This window comes from Lampris incognitus, chromosome 8 (genome assembly GCF_029633865.1).
Source record: "Lampris incognitus isolate fLamInc1 chromosome 8, fLamInc1.hap2, whole genome shotgun sequence".
NCBI lineage: Eukaryota > Metazoa > Chordata > Actinopteri > Lampriformes > Lampridae > Lampris > Lampris incognitus.
In genome coordinates this window covers 60664158-60684055 of record NC_079218.1, presented here as the reverse complement: position 1 = coordinate 60684055, position 19898 = coordinate 60664158, and the positions used below count along the sequence as shown (strand labels likewise).

General features: G+C 46.8%; 1 protein-coding gene across 1 annotated transcript in view; it reads left to right on the top strand.

The window, feature by feature from the left end:
• tmprss15 (transmembrane serine protease 15) overlaps positions 1 to 19898 on the top strand; it is a 71484-nt gene that overhangs the window by 18759 nt on the left and 32827 nt on the right. Inside the window, exons 6-17 of the mRNA XM_056284372.1 lie at positions 3606 to 3725; positions 10661 to 10769; positions 10869 to 10978; positions 11348 to 11488; positions 13213 to 13362; positions 13549 to 13648; positions 13942 to 14107; positions 16265 to 16406; positions 17907 to 17996; positions 18179 to 18304; positions 18403 to 18546; positions 18675 to 18785. Coding sequence (XP_056140347.1) covers positions 3606 to 3725; positions 10661 to 10769; positions 10869 to 10978; positions 11348 to 11488; positions 13213 to 13362; positions 13549 to 13648; positions 13942 to 14107; positions 16265 to 16406; positions 17907 to 17996; positions 18179 to 18304; positions 18403 to 18546; positions 18675 to 18785 — 1509 coding nt within the window. The remainder of the gene's footprint in view (positions 1 to 3605; positions 3726 to 10660; positions 10770 to 10868; positions 10979 to 11347; positions 11489 to 13212; positions 13363 to 13548; positions 13649 to 13941; positions 14108 to 16264; positions 16407 to 17906; positions 17997 to 18178; positions 18305 to 18402; positions 18547 to 18674; positions 18786 to 19898) is intronic.

Genomic DNA, 19898 nt, shown 5'->3' with positions numbered 1-19898 from the left:
TGCCAGAAAACACTATCACACCCGCAGCTCTGTCTGATGTGTACTCTTTTTCTCACACTCCCAGCGCTGGGAGGCGGGGTGGTGGTACTGGCCTGCTAATCTCCCTGAAATGGAAATACTCTCTTGTTTCCATTCCACAATTTTCTCCGCCCTCTTTTGAATTTCCTGCTGTTACTGTCTCTTGTCCAGTCAAACTCACCATCATGGTTGTGTACCGCCCACCAGGCCCCCTTGGTGAGTTTCTGGAGGAGCTTGACACATTTGTCTCGCACTTCCCTGTTGATGACTCTGCACTTAACTTCTCGGTGACTTCAACATCCACACTATCAAGCTAGATCCTCTTCTCTCTTTCCCTCCACCTTTGACCTTCACCTCTCACCCTCTCCTCCTACCCACAAGGCCGGCAACCAGCTGGACCTTATCTTTACTAGACACTGTCCCATTTCCAATCTCTCTGTTACTCCCCTCCAGCTCTCTGACCACTATTTCATGTCCTACTTTCTCTCCCTCTCTTCATCCCCCTCAGCCCCTTCCCCTACCCACATGGTTTCCACCCGTAGACACCTCCGCTCTCTCTCCGCCACTGATCTTTCTTCCTCTGTTACCTCTATCCTCCCTACACCTGAATCTTTCTCTCTCCTACCCCCTGACACTGCTACCGATCTTCTTCTCTCTACCCTCTCCTCTTCTCTGGACAATCTCTGTCCCCTCACCTCCAGGCCTGCATGCCCAACTCCACCTGCCCCTTAGCTGACCGACTCAGTACGTACTGACAGACGGAGCCTAAGAGTGGCAGAGCGCAAATGGAGAAAAGGCAAACTCCCAGAGGACCTTCTCAACTTCCAGTCTCTTCTTTCCACTTTCTCCTCCTCCCTTTCTGCTGCTAAGGCTGTGATCTATCGCTCTAAAATCCTATCCTCTGCCTCTAATCCTAAGAAACTCTTTGAAACCTTCTCTACACTTCTTCAACCCCCACCTCCTCCTCCTCCTACTTCCTCCCTTCTCCCTGATGACTTCACTAACTTCTTTGACAAGAGGGTAAACGACATCAGATCCTCCTTTTCTCATCACCCGGTTATGGCTGCTTTCACTATCCCACCCTTTGCACCCTCCTTCACCTCTCAACATCCCACCCTATCCCATCTCGCTCCCCTCTCCCCCAATGAGGTCCTCAAATTCATCACATCCAGTCACCCCACCACATGCTCCCTTGACCCGGTCCGCTCCCCTCTTCTTCAGTCTATAGCACCTGAACTCTTTCCCTTTCTAACCCACCTCATCAACACCTCCCTCCAGGCAGGATGATTTCCATCTGCCTTCAAGACTGCTAGAGTCACCTCCCCTTCTCAAGCAACCATCACTTAACCCCTCTGACGTCAAAAACTACAGACCGGTTTCTCTTCTACCCTTTCTATCCAAAACTCTCGAACGTGCTATCTTTAATCAACTTTCTTTGTACCTCCACCAGAACAACCTCCTGGACCCCAACTAGTCTGAGTTCAAGGTGGGTCACTCGACAGAGACGGCCCTCCTTGCAGTGACAGAATTGCTGCACTCTGCGAGAGCAAACTCTTTCTCCTCTGTCCTGATACTCCTGGATCCATCAGCTGTGTTCGACACAATGAACCACCAGATCCTCCTCTCTACCCTCGAGGGGCTGGGTGTCCCAGGCTCTGCAATCTCAATGTTAGCAACCTACCTGACGGGTCGCTCCTACCAGCTGACATGGAGGGGATCTGTGTTGGAGCCTTGCAGACTGACTACAGGCGTTCCACAGGATTCGGTTCTGGGTCCTCTCCTTTTCTCCCTGACACTACATCCCTAGGTTCTGTTATTCACTGATCTTGTCCTTTCCTCCCTCTGACACACAAGTAGAGACACGCATTGCTGCATGCTTGACTAACATCTCGGACTGGATGGCGATACATCACCTGAAGCTCAATCTGGACAAGACAGAGCTGATGTTCCTCCAGGGGAAATGTTGACCGCACCGAGACCTCGCCATCACCATTGACAACACCGTGGTGACGCCAACTTGAACTGTGAGGAATCTGGGTGTGATCCTGGACGACCAACTGTCGTTTGCTGAAAATGTTGCATCGGTTGCTCGCTCCTGCAGATTTCTCCTCTATAACATCAGAAGGATTTGCCCATTCCTCACCGACGAGACGGCACAGGTGCTCATCCAGTCTCTGGTCATCTCGCGGCTGGACTACGGCAACTCCCTCCTTCCTGGTGCCCCAGCGTCGGCCATTAGACCTCTGGAGCTTGTTCAGAAAGCTGCAGCTCGTCCGGTGTTCAACCGTCCTAAGTTCTCCCACACAACTCCCCTTCTCATGTCCCTACACTGGCTCCCAGTAGCTGCTCACATCAAGTGTAAGACTCTGGTGCTAGCCTACAGGGCAGTGAAAGGAACAGCTCCTTCCTAGGTCCAGGCCATGGTCAAGCCCTACACCCCCGCCCGACCAATTTGCTCTGCTGCCTCGGGATGCCTGGTTGCCCCGTCACTCAGAGGCCCTTGCTGCCGATCGACTCAGTCACAGCTCTTTTCTGTCCTGGCCCCACAGTGGTGAAATGAACTCCCCACTGATGTAAGGACAGTGGAGTCGCTGTCCATCTTTCAGCGCAAGTTGAAAACTCACCTCTTTAAGAACTACTACCCTGTTACTTGCTCTTAGCACTTATTGTATTCACTCATAAAAAAAAACTCTTTCTTGCACTTTTACTTAAGCACTGGTTTTGCTCTTAGATGCTTGTTTAGATGCTCTTATGACCTCTGATGACTAGTAGTTCTCCTGATTTCCTACGTTAAATGCACTTATTGTAAGTCGCTTTGGATAAAAGTGTCGGCTAAATGACTGTAATGTAATGTATCCCCACCCTTATAAACAAAACAATGACTGCAGGTACCCCCACCCTTACAAACTATACAGTGGCATCACTACGCAAACCAACAACCAGTTTCAGGTTCAGGGATGGTCGTTCCTTCTTCACATAGATGGCCTCTTTGACTCCCTGTTCAAACCAGCATTACTCCCTATCAAGGACCATCCCTGAACCAAGGGGTCACCATCTTACAATGCTATGATTGCAACATTCCCCAGTCCTTTGTGAATAGTACACATGGCCATTGTAACTGTAGTTAATGGTCACACCCATATTTGCATATGAAACTGGTTGTTGGTTTGGGTCGTTATGCCACTGTATTGTTTATAAGGGTGGGACACCTGCAGTCACTGTATTGTTTATAAGGGTGGGGACACCTGCAGTCACTGTATTGTTTATAAGGGTGGGGACACCTGCAGTCACTGTATTGTTTATAAGGGTGGGGACACCTGCAGTCACTGTATTGTTTATAAGGGTGGGGTTACCTGCAGTTACTGCATTGTTTATAAGGGTGGGGGTACCTGCAGTCAGCTGAGACTGAAGAGGTCACTTAGATGGTGATGAAACGTTTCTCTCAATAGACGTTGTGACCTGATGACCTGATTCAACCTTCTGTGAGTCCCAGTTGTAGTCCAGCTTTAACAGCATCGTGTTCCTTACTCTATCATCCAGGACCATTCTAAAATTGCTCTGTTGTTTTTTATTTGTTTTTTCCACAGTGATATGTCCTCCGCTCCACACGGTTTGTGGAGATGGATTGACGTGCATTCCTTCAGTCCACTTCTGTGACGGAGTTAAAAACTGTCCAGACGGCTCTGATGAAGACAGTAGTCTCTGTGGTGAGCAGTGAAACATTCATCTTTGCTTGATGTTTGATATTTAATATTCAAAATGTTGTGTACTCACTGTGGATTAGTGACAACACCTATCAATAACCAAACATGAGACAGGGGGAGGAGTGAACATGGGCTTCGTCTTTAGCAACACACTTCTGAACGGCTGGTTACACGTATCAGTGATGTACACAGGGGAATTTACAGAGTGCCGTTAGGGACAAACTAATAGTCAATACACAAGATACTCCTTCCCCTTTACTTTAATGCTCCTTCAGCAAAAGTCAAACTCTTCTTTCAAATAAAGCCTGGCACCCAGTGGTCTTTTCTTTTATAATAACATTATAGGTCCAGAACATAGCCTGGTATATGAACTACGGGAAAGAAGGTAGACTGCCTATATTCCTGGACATAACCTGGGGTTTATTCTGCCCCATGTCGAGGGTTAGCCTCTAGACTAAAGAGTGAGTCTCTCTGGAGGTCGTGTCTCTAGTGGGATAGCGACGACCTGTGAGAGTGTCAACAGTCACAGTGTCTCTGCTTGGGGACTGTCTTAGCCCCAGCCTGTGAGAATCAATGTGTGGAGTAGGCACTCTTATAGACACCGGTGAGCTTGGAGTGGTGTCTGTCACTGAAGGCTGCAGTGATGTGCAGAATCCTGGGAGATCTTTGGTAACAGGTCTGGATTCCTCGGTGGAGAGGTGTTGTCGCAGGAATGAGAAGTGCGCAACAGCTGGTCGGCATGTCTTCTCCAGATGATGTGATCATTGGTTTCCACTGTATATGACACAGGGTCAGTTTGTGCCACAACTGTTGCAGGTATCCATTTTAGTCCTCTGGCATAGTTCCGGGCGAGAACTGTGTCTCCAGCTGTGAAGCTCCTGTATTTGGCTTTAACATGTCTCTCCACTCTCTTTAATAAAGCTATCTATATATATATATATATCTATATATATATCTATATATATATATATATATATATATATCTATATATATATATATATATATATATATATATATATATATAAAAAACAACATGTCACTTCACTTGACCACCCTGTTGAGTCTGCACAGCTTGTTTTGTCTTTTGTGGTCTCAGTAGGTCGAGCCTGGTACGGAGTTGTCTCTTCAACATAGCTGAGGCAGGAAACACCTTTGTCATAGCATGAGGTGTCCAAAGGAGTTGAATCAAGTGCAACTGGATTTGGTATATATCAGTGAAGACGTTTCGCCTCTCATCCAAGAGGCTTCCTCAGTTCGTGCCTTTCTGACTAGACCAAGCTAGACTAGCTTGGTCTAGTCAGAAAGTTGCACTTGATTCAACTCCTTTGGATAACCATGACCTAGATGAATGAGAACATTCACAGACTAGCATGAGGTGTGTTTCTGTACATCAACAAGAATGTGCTAAAACACCTGTTAAGGGATCTGTTACCTTGCGAAGACTTTATAGCTTGTTTTAAAGTCTGTACTAGTCTCTCTGCTAACCCATTGGTAACAGGATGAAATGGTGCTGACTTGATGTGCTGAATACCATCAGCTTTCATGAAGATCTCGAACTCCTTTGGGCTGTTATCACTCACGAGCTATTGTGGTAGTCCAAAGCGGCTGAAGATGGACCTTAACTCCTCAGTGGTTTGCTCAGATGAGGTACTCTTCATTATGGCAACTTCAGGCCATTTGCTGTGGGCATCAACAACCACTAAGAACATGTGGCCTTCCACTGGACCAGCAAAGTCAATATGAATCCTTTGCCATGGTTCTTCGGGCCAATCCCAAGGGTGTAGTGGTGCAAGCTGTGGGTCACCCCTCAGCTTCTGACATGCTGAACATGACTTTGCTTGCTCCTTGATAGCTGCATCCAAGCATAGCCACCAGAAGTAGCTCCGGGCAATTTCTTTGATACACACAACACCACAGTGTCCCCAATGTAGTTCCTCGAGCACTTGTTTCCTCAGTGGTAGTGGAAGGATGACACAATAGCCCCATAGTAAGCAACCAGACTGGATGGTGAGATCATGTCTCCTGACCAGGTAAAGCTTTAAGCTCTGTATCATCTCTCCTCCCCTTCCACGAGTGACAATATCCATAATCTCAGACAAAACTGTGTCTGTACGTGTAAATTTCTTTACTTGAACTAAGGTCACTAGAGCAGCAGTCACTTATCCTTGAAGTAGAAAATCTCAGCCTGTGATGGCTCAGGGCACGTGACAGGCAACGGTAACCTTGAGAGCCCATCAGCATTACTGCGCAGCTCTGACATCCTGTATTCGATGTCATACTGATGGGCGGATAGTAAAAGCCAGTCGTATGCAACGCTGCATATGACTGGCTGCAAGTGAAGGAATGCCTGTGTGGGGACCAAAGATTGAGGTGAGAGGTTGATGGTCAGTCAGGAGGATGAATGTCTGCCAAAGAGAAACTGGTGGAATCTCTTCACTCCAAACACGATAGAGTGCTTCACACTCAATCTGTGCATAGTTGCTCTCTGCTTTACTCAGCATCCCTGATGCAAAAGCCATCAGTCTCTCTTCCCCCGATGGCATGACATGCGAGATAACCACACCCACACCGTACGGCAATGCATCGCATGCCAACTGTAATGGCAGTGCTGGATCAACGTGGGTGAGGGCCTCTGACTGTGATAGGCCTGTTTTCACTTTTTTAAAGGCCTCTTCATACTTGTATGTCCACGTCCACTGTTCTGTCTTGTTCAGTAGCTCATGCAGTGGTTTTAGCATATTTGCTAGGGTTAGACACAAACTTTACAAAATATGTAAGTAGTCCTCAGAAATAACGTAGCTGAGTCCCATTTTTCGGTGCGGCCACCTTTTTTTTAAAATTTTATTTCTGATTTTTCCCTTTTTTTCTCCCAATTTAGTGGCCAATCGATCCCTATTTTAATTCAAACACCCACCCTCGTACTGCATGCGTTCGCCTCCCCACTTTCGTGACAAGGCGACTCCAAGCCGAATCAATGTTTTTTCCGACACACACACAGAGACGTATTCACGTGACGAACACAAGCCGACTCCGCCCCCCTCCCGAAGACAGCGTTGCCCATGATTGCTGCTTCATCGAGTCCGGCCATGGTCGAGAGCGGGGCGCGAACCCCAGTCCCCAGTGGGCAACTGCATCGACACAAAGCCGATGCTTAGACCGCTACACCACCGCAGACCCCCATGGCCTTCACCTTTGATGGTGCCTTGTGAAGCCCAGAACTGTCAATCACATGGCCCAGGTACTCCACAGAAGGTCGGAAAAACTCACTTGTCCTCTCGCACCCTCAGACCATACTTCTCCAGTCTCTGTAATGTAGTATCAAGGTTTCTCAAGTGCTCTTGCTCATCTTTACCTGTGATAAGCAGATCATTCAAGTAACATTGTACACCTGTCATCCCACTCAGGATATGGTCCATGGCTCTTTGGAACAACGCTGCAGCTGAGGTAATCCCAAAAGGATGCCTTCAGTACCTGTACATGCCTTTATGCGTCACTATGGTCAGCAGCTCCTGTGACCCTGGATCTACATGTATCTGCAGATAGGCTTGGCACAAGTCTATCTTGCTGAACTGTTGCCCGCCAGCCAAACCTGAAAAAAGGTCATCAATTAGGGGTAAAGGATATTGTTCTGCAGTTAAGACAGAATTCACATTGACTTTGAAGTCACCACAGAGTCTGCTGGCTCCATCCTTCTTCATGACTGGAACAACTGGCGTTGCCCATTGGCTAACACTCACTGGTTCCAATACTCCGCTCTCGACTAGTCTGTCTAGTTCAGCCTCAACTTTGGGTTTTATGGCATAAGGAACAGGTCTTGCTTTAAGACACTTTGGTTTGCTCCCTGGCTTGACTGATAGCCTAACAGTGATGTCTTTCATGTTGCCAAGTTCTCTTATGAACACATCTTTGTGTTTCTTCAATATTCCTGGTAGCCCTGTATCTTCATCCAACAGGTGCACTTCTTGCCAGTTCAGCTTGATCTTTTCCAGCCATGTGCGGCCTAGCAAAGCTGGATGGTTTCCTTTCACTATGCACAGCGGGAGTGTTTTCTTCTGTTTGTTTAGCTCCACTGTCACATACAGAACTCGTATCACTGAACAGTCTCACCAGTGTAGGTCTTTAATTAATGTCAGCTTTTTCGGTTTGGTGATGAGGTGCTGTAGTTTCTTTGTGAACAGCCTCCAACACCAAGGATATAGCTGCACCAGTATCTACTTGCATCCGTACTGCTGCGCCATCCAGCAGTGTTGTCACCCAGTATCCATTTTCATCACGAGACAGATAACACATGCATAGTCTCTTCCTCAGACTATGAGGTACTCTGGTCCACATGTGAGTGCTCCATTCTGTTCACATGTCTCTTCTTGGTTCTCCTGAAGTCACTTTTCCTTGTTTCAGGGTTCTTGCTTGACTCAGTCTTTTTCTGTTTTTACAGGCACATTCAATGTGGCCTTTTTGCCACAGCCTCTGCAGCCTAAGTCTTTAGACCAACGCTCTCCTGCTTGATGTCCCATTTTTCCACATCGGTTGCAAGGTTTGCCCATAAATACCGTTCTTGAAATTCGACACTTTATGCACTTGAGTGGCGACACTTAGTTGCTGTGCTTCCGTAGAAGCCATCTGCATAGACGTTGCTGATTTCAATTGCCTTTGATAATGTCAAGTCAAGTTCTATCAACAGACGTTTGTGAGTCGCCTCACTACGCAGTCCAAGACCAACCTGTCACATATGGTGTTGTGAGATTCACTGTAGTGTTGTACCTATCTGTAAACATTACAGGTGTCACCCTAACGCTTCTTTAAATGATCAATGTTCGGAAACTGTTTCAATACAGCCACAAACTGGGATAGATTCTCCTTCTTCTTGGTTTCGCTTGTGAAGTCTGAATCTCTCTGCAGTTGTCAAAGGCTTAGGTGAAAAGTGGTCTTTTAAGGTCTTCACTATATCCTCATACGATAGATCACCAGGCTTGTTAGGTTGCACTAGACTGCGTGGCAGATTGCACGTTTTCTCTCCCATAACACTTGGACATGTTGGCACTAAAAGGTCATTCTTAATCTTGTTGGCCATCACAAAATATGCATATCTTTCAGCGTATGAACTCCATTGTTCAGTGTTTTCCTCAAATGGTCCGATATTTCATACCGGTGCAGCCATTCCCAAGTAATGTTCGTTATTTTCCTCTGATTTCAGCAATTAGTCTTGTCCTTATGCTTGGTTTCACTGTTAGCCAGTTGTCTTCCCTTTTTCCTCGTCCTTGTTTCGTTGGGCTTACTGTCCTGCTGTTGTTTTGTGGTCCCCACACAGTCCTTCCCTTCCCCTCGGTCTTCAGCCTCTCGTCCCCCGCGGAGGTTCCTGCTCCCCTCGCAGCAGCGCTGTCCTCCGTTGCTGTGCGGCCCGTGTACCCTGAGCAGCAGCTAAAAGTCGCTAAACTCGGACTTTCTGCCGAGGGTAACAAACACAACGCGAGAACGCACTCCCCCGTCGCCACGTTTGTTGTGTCCTCACGCTAGGGATTAGTGACAACAACTATTCAATAACCAAACGTGGGACAGGAGTGGGCGGGAACATGGGCTTCGTCTTTAGCGCCACCCTTCTGAGTGGCTGGTACACGTGTCAGTGACGTACACAGGGGACGTTACGGAGTACCCGTTAGGGACAAACTAGTATTCAATACACAACACAAAAATTACTTGAATATTGAATATTACTTGATGAAAACACGAAATTACACCAACATGTAAATGATCAACAGAGGTTTTATTCATCGACTGCTGTTCCCTCATGCCAATGTTAAAGAGCACCGATACCTTTCTAAGAGGATTTCTATTTCTAAAGCATCTCGGTCATCTGACAAGTCAACATGTGGGGTTTTGTTCTTCTTCATGGCTTAGTCTGTTGCTGTGGGCGTGTTCATGTTAATTTGATGACTGAAACCCGTGATTTGCTGTCAGTGCTGTGTCTCGCAAACCCCACCTTCCCGCCTGCGTCTACTGAATCCAAATGTTGGCACATGAGGCGAACAGCATTCAACCAGCCACCACCTCATCTTAATTACCCACTAGCCTGAAGCCCAGACGTGATCACTGGAGCTACGGTTGCCGCGGCCACTGCAGTACAATCGACTTTTGCGTATAGATTGCACAACATGTTCAAGTGGTGTGATATGTATGCCGCTGGCTGAGGATGTGCAGCAGCAGCAGCAGCAGCAGCAGTCGTTGCCAGTAGCAACGGCACCAGAGAAGCGAGAATTTTTGTTTCAGTGCCGGTGACTCGGCCCTGGCGTGGGTGGCCCCAACCCTCCCAGCTCCTTGCTTGTGTGAAGGAGGGGTTGTTACGGGTGGTATTATAGCACCCCCCAGTGGATGTTGGCTGTAGTCAATGTTACGTAAGGCACACAGTCTCCTGCGTGCGCCAGTTCACCTCTGTACTGTTGATACTTACAGTTCGACCCTAAAGCCCCTTAACCGTTATCTTGGAGTCTGCCTCGTCTTTACACACCGCCAGCTCACCCAGGGTTGGCAAAACTCGGGTTGGAATGTTGTAGGTCTGTCTGCACGTCTTCACGTCAAGATACGATGCAAGTAAAAGACATCTTTGAGAATAAAAAAAAAAATTAGTTAGAATCATAGCTCTAAAACCATCGCAAATTAAACGGTTAGCACATTCTTAACACTGCATCATGTTTACCACCTTAAGTTGTCGCAGAAATGTAATCTAAAAGCTGTCGGCGTCAAGGTTTTTATTGCATGTGCATCAAACAAAAATATGATAAATAATAACAACAATCAAAAAGCTTTCAAAGTAATATCAATCTCAATTCAAACTCCAGATCAGTACTGACTTTATTAAGTTTCACCAGAGTCTTGCTGATCCTGGCAATGCTCACAAGGAGCGATCAGGAGCCAAGTGAGTCTCTGTCCTGTTCTTTCCATAGCAACAGCATGTGATGGACAGTTTCTCCTCCGGGGTCCAACAGGCTTCTTCCATTCAGCTAACTTCCCTCTGCCTTACAACAGCAGCAGCCGCTGTCGCTGGATCCTCCGGTAAAGCGTGCGGTCCACACCAGATCCTCCAGCAGCACTGTCACTGCTTTACCTGGCAAACTAAACCTGATCAATCCCACGACACTCCTTTCTCCTCAGAGTCCAGGAAGGATATTCTGTAAAGATAGACTTCATGGTGTTTGAAACAGAGGAAGACAGCGACACACTGAGTCTGTACGAGGGAATCGGACCCACGAAACAGCTTTTATGTAAGTCTAGATTCATATTAATACAGAACAAGTAATTGACCAGAATTTCTATGATTCATTTGATTTCACAGAAAACAACTTTTTTATGATCCTGCATGATTGTTCAATGTCACGGTCACGTCATCATCTATGACCTCCTTACTGTTAGGTGTCTATAAAGGTATCCATCAGAGTCCCAGTCAAATCAGTCACACACATACTGACTGTTATCATGCTTACAGTAGAGTCATAGATTAGTTATTAACACATATTTTCATTGGCTTCATCAGCAGATACATCATGTCTGAATTATGAACATATCTTTTGTAGAAACGCTGTGTTTATATATCTTGTCTGGTATGTTGGCTGATGACAGCGCTGTTTCCCCAGCTGTGTTGTCAGGCTCCACCTCTCCAGGGACCATGTGGCTGCTGTCTGACCAATCAACAGTGGAGTTCAGCTCAGACGATTATAATAATCTCCCAGGGTTCAATGCTTCTTATAGTGTAGCAAACATCAGCAACCTCTCAAGTAAGGAATACTACAACATACTACTTATCAACACAACACAGTACAACAAACAACAACACAACACAGCAATAAACAGCTGAGATGGTGAAAAGGTTGGTGATGTTGGGCAGGTCAGGTTTTTTCTGTAAATATCAAGTTTAATTTGAATCAAACTGGCAGTGGCTGAGATGTTACGCGGGACGAAGGGAGATCATTCAACAGTCCACCAACTGTCCCAATCAGGGGGACTAGAAATAAGGACCAATATCCTCTGTGACATTACCATGTTGACATAACCTAGCAACCACACAACAGATCAGTAGAACCAAGATGGCAGCCTGAACTCTGGTTTCTATGGCTAAGCTGTACCAGCAGCACGGTAGCACGTCAGATGTTCAGATTCAGGAGTCAGTCCATGGAGTCACTTCATCTAGTAAAACCATCCTTCAGATGTACACGCAAACCAAGGTCATCTTTGATACTTTCCATCAGAAAACAAATAATACAAAAATATTCAAATTAGGAAAATTGTTGAAGTTGCTGAAAAATGACAGGGTGCATAGTGTTTTCATCTTCATCACAGCAGCCAGATGAGGAAGAAGAAGGCAGGTAGTGTTAAGTTAGAAGAAGAAGTGAAGGTGTTGTGTCTAACCAGCAGATATGACAGAACAAGCTGGTAGAAGACCTTCACCAACACACAGTACTACATCAGTAAGTACAACACATAGTACTACATCAGTAAGTACAACTCAGGTTCCACCAGGTTTTATGTGTGTTTCTGACACAACACTGCTGACTCTCACTCATCTGGATGGAGCTCAACACTCACCTCACCTACACAGGACCCACACTGGTCCAGTAACACCAGCAGATTCACCTCACCTCCACCTACACAGGACACACACTGGTCCAGTAACACCAGCAGATTCACCTCACCTCCACCTACACAGGACACACACTGGTCCAGTAACACCAGCAGATTCACCTCACCTCCACCTACACAGGACACACACTGGTCCAGTAACACCAGCAGATTCACCTCACCTCCACCTACACAGGACACACACTGGTCCAGTAACACCAGCAGATTCACCTCACCACCACCTACACAGGACACACACTGGTCCAGTAACACCATCAGATTCACCTCACCTCCACCTACACAGGACACACACTGGTCCAGTAACACCAGCAGATTCACCTCACCTCCACCTACACAGGACACACACTGGTCCAGTAACGCCAGCAGATTCACCTCACCACCACCTACACAGGACACACACTGGTCCAGTAACACCAGCAGATTCACCTCACCTCCCCCTACACAGGACACACACTGGTCCAGTAACACCAGCAGATTCACCTCACCTCCACCTACACAGGACACACACTGGTCCAGTAACACCAGCAGATTCACCTCACCACCACCTACATAGGACACACACTGGTCCAGTAACACCAGCAGATTCACCTCACCACCACCTACACAGGACACACACTGGTCCAGTAACACCAGCAGATTCACCTCACCTCCACCTACACAGGACACACACTGGTCCAGTAACACCAGCAGATTCACCTCACCTCCACCTACACAGGACACACACTGGTCCAGTAACACCAGCAGATTCAGGACTGTGGCTTTAAACAGAAAAATGAAATAAAGTAAAACATCAACAAGTCATAAAGACGACTTGTTTTTTGTGCGTTTCTTGACTCACTGTCTTTGACTCCGCTCATCCCAGATGAGGAGAAGGTGAACTGTTCCTTTGAGCAAGGCTTTTGTTTCTGGAGACAGCAGCCCAATGATGCCGGCAACTGGCTGCGATTTAATGGCCCCACCTTCCCTCCCTTCACCGGGCCCAATGCCGACCACACGCTGGGGAGCATGGCAGGTCAGTAGCTATGGCATCTGGTAGGAGAGGTTGTTACAGCATCCCATGAAATAGGAGCAGCCATGCATGAGACTCAGTTATGGAAGGTTTCTTCCTCTAGCTAGAGAGTGGTCAAATCAATCATCATCATCATCATCATCATCCACCGTCCTATCATAAATACTGGACAACATGTAACTCTGACAGGCTACTACATCGTCACTCCACCCGGCCCTGGCCAAAGGCGTTTCCAGATCCACAGCCTCCCTCTGACTGCGTCCACCCGGCCCGGCTGTCTCAGATTCTGGTAAATTTGACGTGGAAAAAGATGTAAAATACCTGCAGAAACAATCATCACGTCCAGCGTTTACATTTCAAATCTTATTGTACAAAAGACAACGCAAAGAAATCTTCATCATTATGGATGTCCTATGTCACACAGCATGGTGACCTTTGACACCAAATAACAATGTTATTTCACTCCTTAGTTACCAGGGGAGGCCTGAAGAGTGCAAGTAAAGTGTTCTGCAATAAAAAACACAGGTTAAACTCAAAACAAAAAACTTGTGACTCCTCCCCCTCCAACCCTGTGTGTTGCAGGTACCACATGTTTGGAGAGGACGTCTACCAGCTCAGAGTCCTGGCTGTCGGACCGGCGGCTGTAGGTGGCGAGTTGCCGGTCACTGTTCTGTTTCAGAAGGATGGAAACTATGGTGACAGCTGGAACTACGGACAGATCACCTTCAACGTCACAGCTGAGATAGTGGTCAGAACATTTAATGTCTTGTGATTTAAACCAGAATTTTACACAGAAAACACCAGTGCTGCAATATGAGCCCTGAAATCTGTCCACCTCAGCAGAACAAAGTATCTGAAAACAATAAAGTATCTGAAAACAATAAAGTATACAGAAGACTCTGTGGCCAGAGTAGGGTGCAGGTGGAGTGATGAAGAAGGGCAGGATTAGGAAGGAGTATATTAGAGGGACAGCTCAGGTTGGACGGTTTGGAGACAAAGCAAGAGAGACAAGATGGAGATGGTGTGGACATGTGTGGAGGAGAGATGCTGGGTATACTGGGAGAAGGATGCTGAATATGGAGCTGCCAGGGAAGAGGAGAAGAGGAAGGCCAAAGAGGAGGTTTATGGATGTGGTGAGGGAGGACATGCAGGTGGCTGGTGGGACAGAGGAGGATGCAGAGGACAGGGAGAGATGGAAATGGATGATCCACTGTGGCGCCCCCTAAGGGAGGTGGTAGTAGTAGCAGAAGAATAAAGTGTTACGGGAAACAAAACGACCTCCACCATCTCGTCGCAGCAGAAATAAACTGATGCGATAATCTTCTAGCAATACAGCAAGTTACAGCTCATGACTGGCTGGTGGTGTGTAGGTGTGTTGGTGGGAAGGTGGATAGGTGTGTAGGAGTGTAGGTGTGTAGGAGTGTAGGTTTGTAGGAGTGTAGGTGTGTAGGAGTGTAGGTGTGTAGCTGTGTAGGTGTGTAGCTGTGTAGGAGTGTAGGTGTGTAGGAGTGTAGCTGTGTAGGAGTGTAGGTGTGTAGGAGTGTAGCTGTGTAGGAGTGTAGCTGTGTAGGAGTGTAGCTGTGTAGGTGTGTAGGTGTGTAGGAGTGTAGCTGTGTAGGAGTGTAGCTGTGTAGGTGTGTAGCTGTGTAGGAGTGTAGGTGTGTAGGAGTGTAGGTGTGTAGGAGTGTAGCTGTGTAGGAGTGTAGGTGTGTAGGAGTGTAGCTGTGTAGGAGTGTAGGTGTGTAGGAGTGTAGCTGTGTAGGAGTGTAGCTGTGTAGGAGTGTAGCTGTGTAGGTGTGTAGGTGTGTATGTGTGTAGCTGTGTAGGAGTGTAGGTGTGTAGGAGTGTAGCTGTGTAGGAGTGTAGCTGTGTAGGAGTGTAGGTGTGTAGGAGTGTAGCTGTGTAGGAGTGTAGCTGTGTAGGAGTGTAGCTGTGTAGGTGTGTAGGTGTGTAGGAGTGTAGCTGTGTAGGAGTGTAGCTGTGTAGGTGTGTAGCTGTGTAGGAGTGTAGGTGTGTAGGAGTGTAGGTGTGTAGGAGTGTAGCTGTGTAGGAGTGTAGGTGTGTAGGAGTGTAAGTGTGTAGGTGTGTAAGAGTGTAGGTGTGTAGGTGTGCAGGTGTGTAGGAGTGTAGCTGTGTAGGAGTGTAGGTGTGTAGGAGTGTAGCTGTGTAGGTGTGTAGGAGTGTAGGTGTGTAGGAGTGTAGGTGTGTAGGTGTGTAGGAGTGTAGGTGTGTAGGAGTGTAGCTGTGTAGGTGTGTAGGAGTGTAGGTGTGTAGGAGTGTAGCTGTGTAGGAGTGTAGGTGTGTAGGAGTGTAGCTGTGTAGGTGTGTAGGAGTGTAGGTGTGTAGGAGTGTAGGTGTGTAGGTGTGTAGGAGTGTAGGTGTGTAGGAGTGTAGCTGTGTAGGTGTGTAGGAGTGTAGGTGTGTAGGAGTGTAGGTGTAGCTGTGTAGGAGTGTAGCTGTGTAGGAGTGTAGCTGTGTAGATGTGTAGGAGTGTAGGTGTGTAGGAGTGTAGGAGTGTAGCTGTGTAGGTGTGTAGCTGTGTAGGAGTGTAGGAGTGTAGGTGTGTAGGAGTGTAGTTGTGTAGGTGTGTAGCTGTGTAGGTGTGTAGGTGTGTAGGAGTGTAGGAGTGTAGTTGTGTAGGTGTGCAGGGAGGAGTACGTACATGCAGAGAAACATCTAGCAGCATAACATCCTTCATGTTGCTCTCACGACCAGCTGTACTTCACTTTAGCCCAGACGTCTTCTGTCTCAGTTGATTCTCAATCCTGCAGACCCAGTCATTTACTCAGAGACCGTGTTCAATCAATCAATCAATCAATCAATCAATCAATCAATCAATCAATCAATCAATCAATCAACTGACAAACCAGCCAGCCTGTCTGTCTGTCTGTATTGGTGTCTGCAGGTGATGTTTGAGGCTCTGAAGGCAGCAGGGATGAGGAATGACATTGCTCTGGATGACATCTCTCTGAGCAGAGGCCCCTGTGGGATGGGGCCCCCTGAGCCCACTGCTGTCCCCGCCCCCACCACACCCCCATCAGTCCCCCGTGAGGAACCAAGACCAACACTACAACGTCAACACAATCAAAACGATCAATAAACACAGACAGACAGACAGACAGACAGACAGACAGAGAGATAGAGATCGACAGTCAGACAGATAGATCGGTAGATCGACAGACAGACAGATAGATCGATAGATCGACAGACAGACAGACAGAAAGATAGATAGATAGATCGACAGACAGACAGACAGACAGACAGATAGATCGGTAGATCGACAGACAGACAGACAGACAGACAGACAGATCGGTAGATCGACAGACAGACAGACAAACAGAAAGATAGATAGATAGATCGATAGATCGACAGTCAGACAGATGGATCGGTAGATCGACAGACAGAAAGATAGATAGATCTATAGATAGATCGACAGTCAGACAGATGGATCGGTAGATCGACAGACAGACAGATGGATCGGTAGATCGACAGACAGACAGACAGAAAGATAGATAGATAGATCGATAGATCGACAGTCAGACAGATGGATCGGTAGATCGACAGACAGAAAGATAGATAGATCAATAGATCGACAGTCAGACAGATGGATCGGTAGATCGACAGACAGACAGACAGAAAGATAGATAGATAGATCGATAGATCGACAGTCAGACAGATAGATCGGTAGATCGACAGACAGACAGACAGACAGATAGATCGATAGATCGACAGACAGACAGATAGATAGATCGGTAGATCGACAGACAGACAGACAGACAGACAGACAGACAGACAGACAGACAGACAGACAGACAGACAGACAGACAGATAGATAGATAGATAGATAGATAGATAGATAGATAGATAGATAGATAGATAGATAGATAGATAGATAGATAAGATAGATAGATAGATAGATAGATAGATCGACAGTCAGACAGATAGATCGGTGATCGACAAACAGATAGATAGATCGATAGATCGACAGACAGTCAGACAGATAGATCGACAGTCAGACAGATAGATCGGTAGATCGACAGACAGACAGACAGATAGACAGATAGAGAGATCGGTAGATCGACAGACAGATAGACAGATAGAGAGATAGATAGATCGATAGATCGACAGACAGACAGACAGATAGATAGATCGACAGACAGACAGACAGATAGACAGATAGAGAGATAGATAGATATAGATCGGTAGATCGACCGACAGACAGACAGACAGACAGACAGACAGACAGACAGACAGACAGACAGATAGACAGATAGATAGATAGATAGATAGATAGATAGATAGATAGATAGATAGATAGATAGATAGATAGATAGATAGATAGATAGATAGATAGATAGATCGACCGACCGACAGACAGACAGATAGAGAGATAGATATAGATAGACAGAGATAGATAGATCGACAGACAGACAGACAGATAGAGAGATAGATAGATAGATAGATAGATAGATAGATAGATAGATAGATAGATAGAATGAGTATAATGACATGTTTCCCTTATTAAATTCTGTTGTGTGTTGCTTTAGAGGACTGTGGAGGACCCTTTGACCTCTGGGAGCCAAACTCAACCTTCAGCTCACCCAATTACCCACAATCCTATGGGAACAGAGCTAACTGTAGGTTTAACAGTAAACCACCTACCCAAATCTATCTATCTATCTATCTATCTATCTGTCTGTCTGTCTGTCTATCTATCTATCTGGACACATAGTTAGCTGTATGCTAACCGCTAGCTAGCCATGATACTAAACCAGTGATGCTAGCTCCAGTAACTACCCTTGAACCTTTGGCTCCGCAGGTCTTTGGACCCTCAACACAAGAGAGGGCTGGAACATCCAGCTGCAGTTTCTGGATTTTGATGTGGAGGCAACCTATGATGTTGTAGAGGTCCGAGATGGGACAGGGCCTCACTCTGAGCTGCTGGGTGAGGCTGGTTTTACACACAATGCATTTCTGCCTTGCCAAAATGATTTCATTACTCTGTACTTGACGGTTTTCATTCATACCTCCTTCTTTTCCAAGGCGTCTTCACTGGCACTGAGAGACCTGCCCCTCAGCTGATCTCCACAACCAACCAGATGACCGTGAGATTCTACACCGACCTTTCGGGACAGGGACGAGGCTTCAGAGCGAACTTCACCTCTGGGGAAAACCTGGGTTCAGCAGGTACCTGAGAACAGGAGGAACAGGGAGTGTGAGGGGTCAAATGTCTGTCTGTCCCTCCGTCTGTCCATCTGTCTGTCTGTCTGTCTCTCCGTCTGTCTGTCTGACTTTCCATCTATCTGTGTGAACAGAGCCATGTGCAGCAGACCAGTACCAGTGTCGCTCCGGTGACTGTATCCGTGGTCATGGTCAGTGTGACGGTGAGGTCAACTGTCCTGATGGTTCAGATGAATCTGACTGTGGTGAGATGACGGCGAGTTTGAACTGTCTGTATTTCACACTAAGCTCCGCCTCCGACTGTTTGATTCTTCTGTCATCACACAGCACAAGTCCTACCCATACCCACCAGCCATCCGTCAACACTGTTCCCCACCCCCTCACAACCATTCACCCCTTCACAGCATGCACTCCTCCACAAGTCACTCCTTCAATAACTCCGCAACATTCACTCCTTCACAACAGTCACTCCTCCACAACATTCACTCCTTCACAAGTCACTCCTTCGCAACATTCACTTCTTCACAACATGCGCTCCTTCAAAGTGACTCCTTCACAGCAGTCACTCCTTCACAACAGTCACTCCTTCGCAACATTCACTTCTTCACAACATGCGCTCCTTCAAAGTGACTCCTTCACAACAGTCACTCCTTCACAACATTCACTTCACAACATGCGCTCCTTCAAGTCACCCCTTCAGTCACTCCTTCCCGACAATCACCCCTTCCCAACATTCACTCCTTCACAACATTCACCCCAACATTCACTCATTCAAAACATTTCCTCCTTCACAACATGCATTCCTTCAGTCACTCCTTCATGACATTCACTCTTTCCCAACATTTTCTCCTTCCCAACAGTCACTCCTTCACAAGTCACTCCTTCAGTCACTCCTTCACAACATGCACTCCTTCAAAGTCACTCCTTCACAACATTCACTTCAAAACATGCGCTCCTTCAAAGTCACTCCTTCGTGACATTCACCCCTTCCCAACATTCACTCATTCACAGTCACTCCTTCACAACATTCACTCCTTCAGATTTCCTGGAGGTTTCCAGTTCTCAGTCAGATCTTTATGCCGGCATCTTGGCCTGTATTTATTGTTTGTTTCTGCTTACTATTCTATTCTATTCTGGTCTAGTCTATTCTATTGTATTCTGTTCTATTCAATCCTATTCTGTTCTGTTATGTTGTATTGTATTCTGTACTACTACTACTAATTTTGACTGCTCCCGTTAGGGGGCGCCACAGTGGATCATCCGTTTCCATCACTTCCTGTCTTCTGCATCTTCCTCTGTCACACCAGCCACCTGCATGTGCTCCCTCACCACATCCATAATCCTCCTCTTTGGCCTTC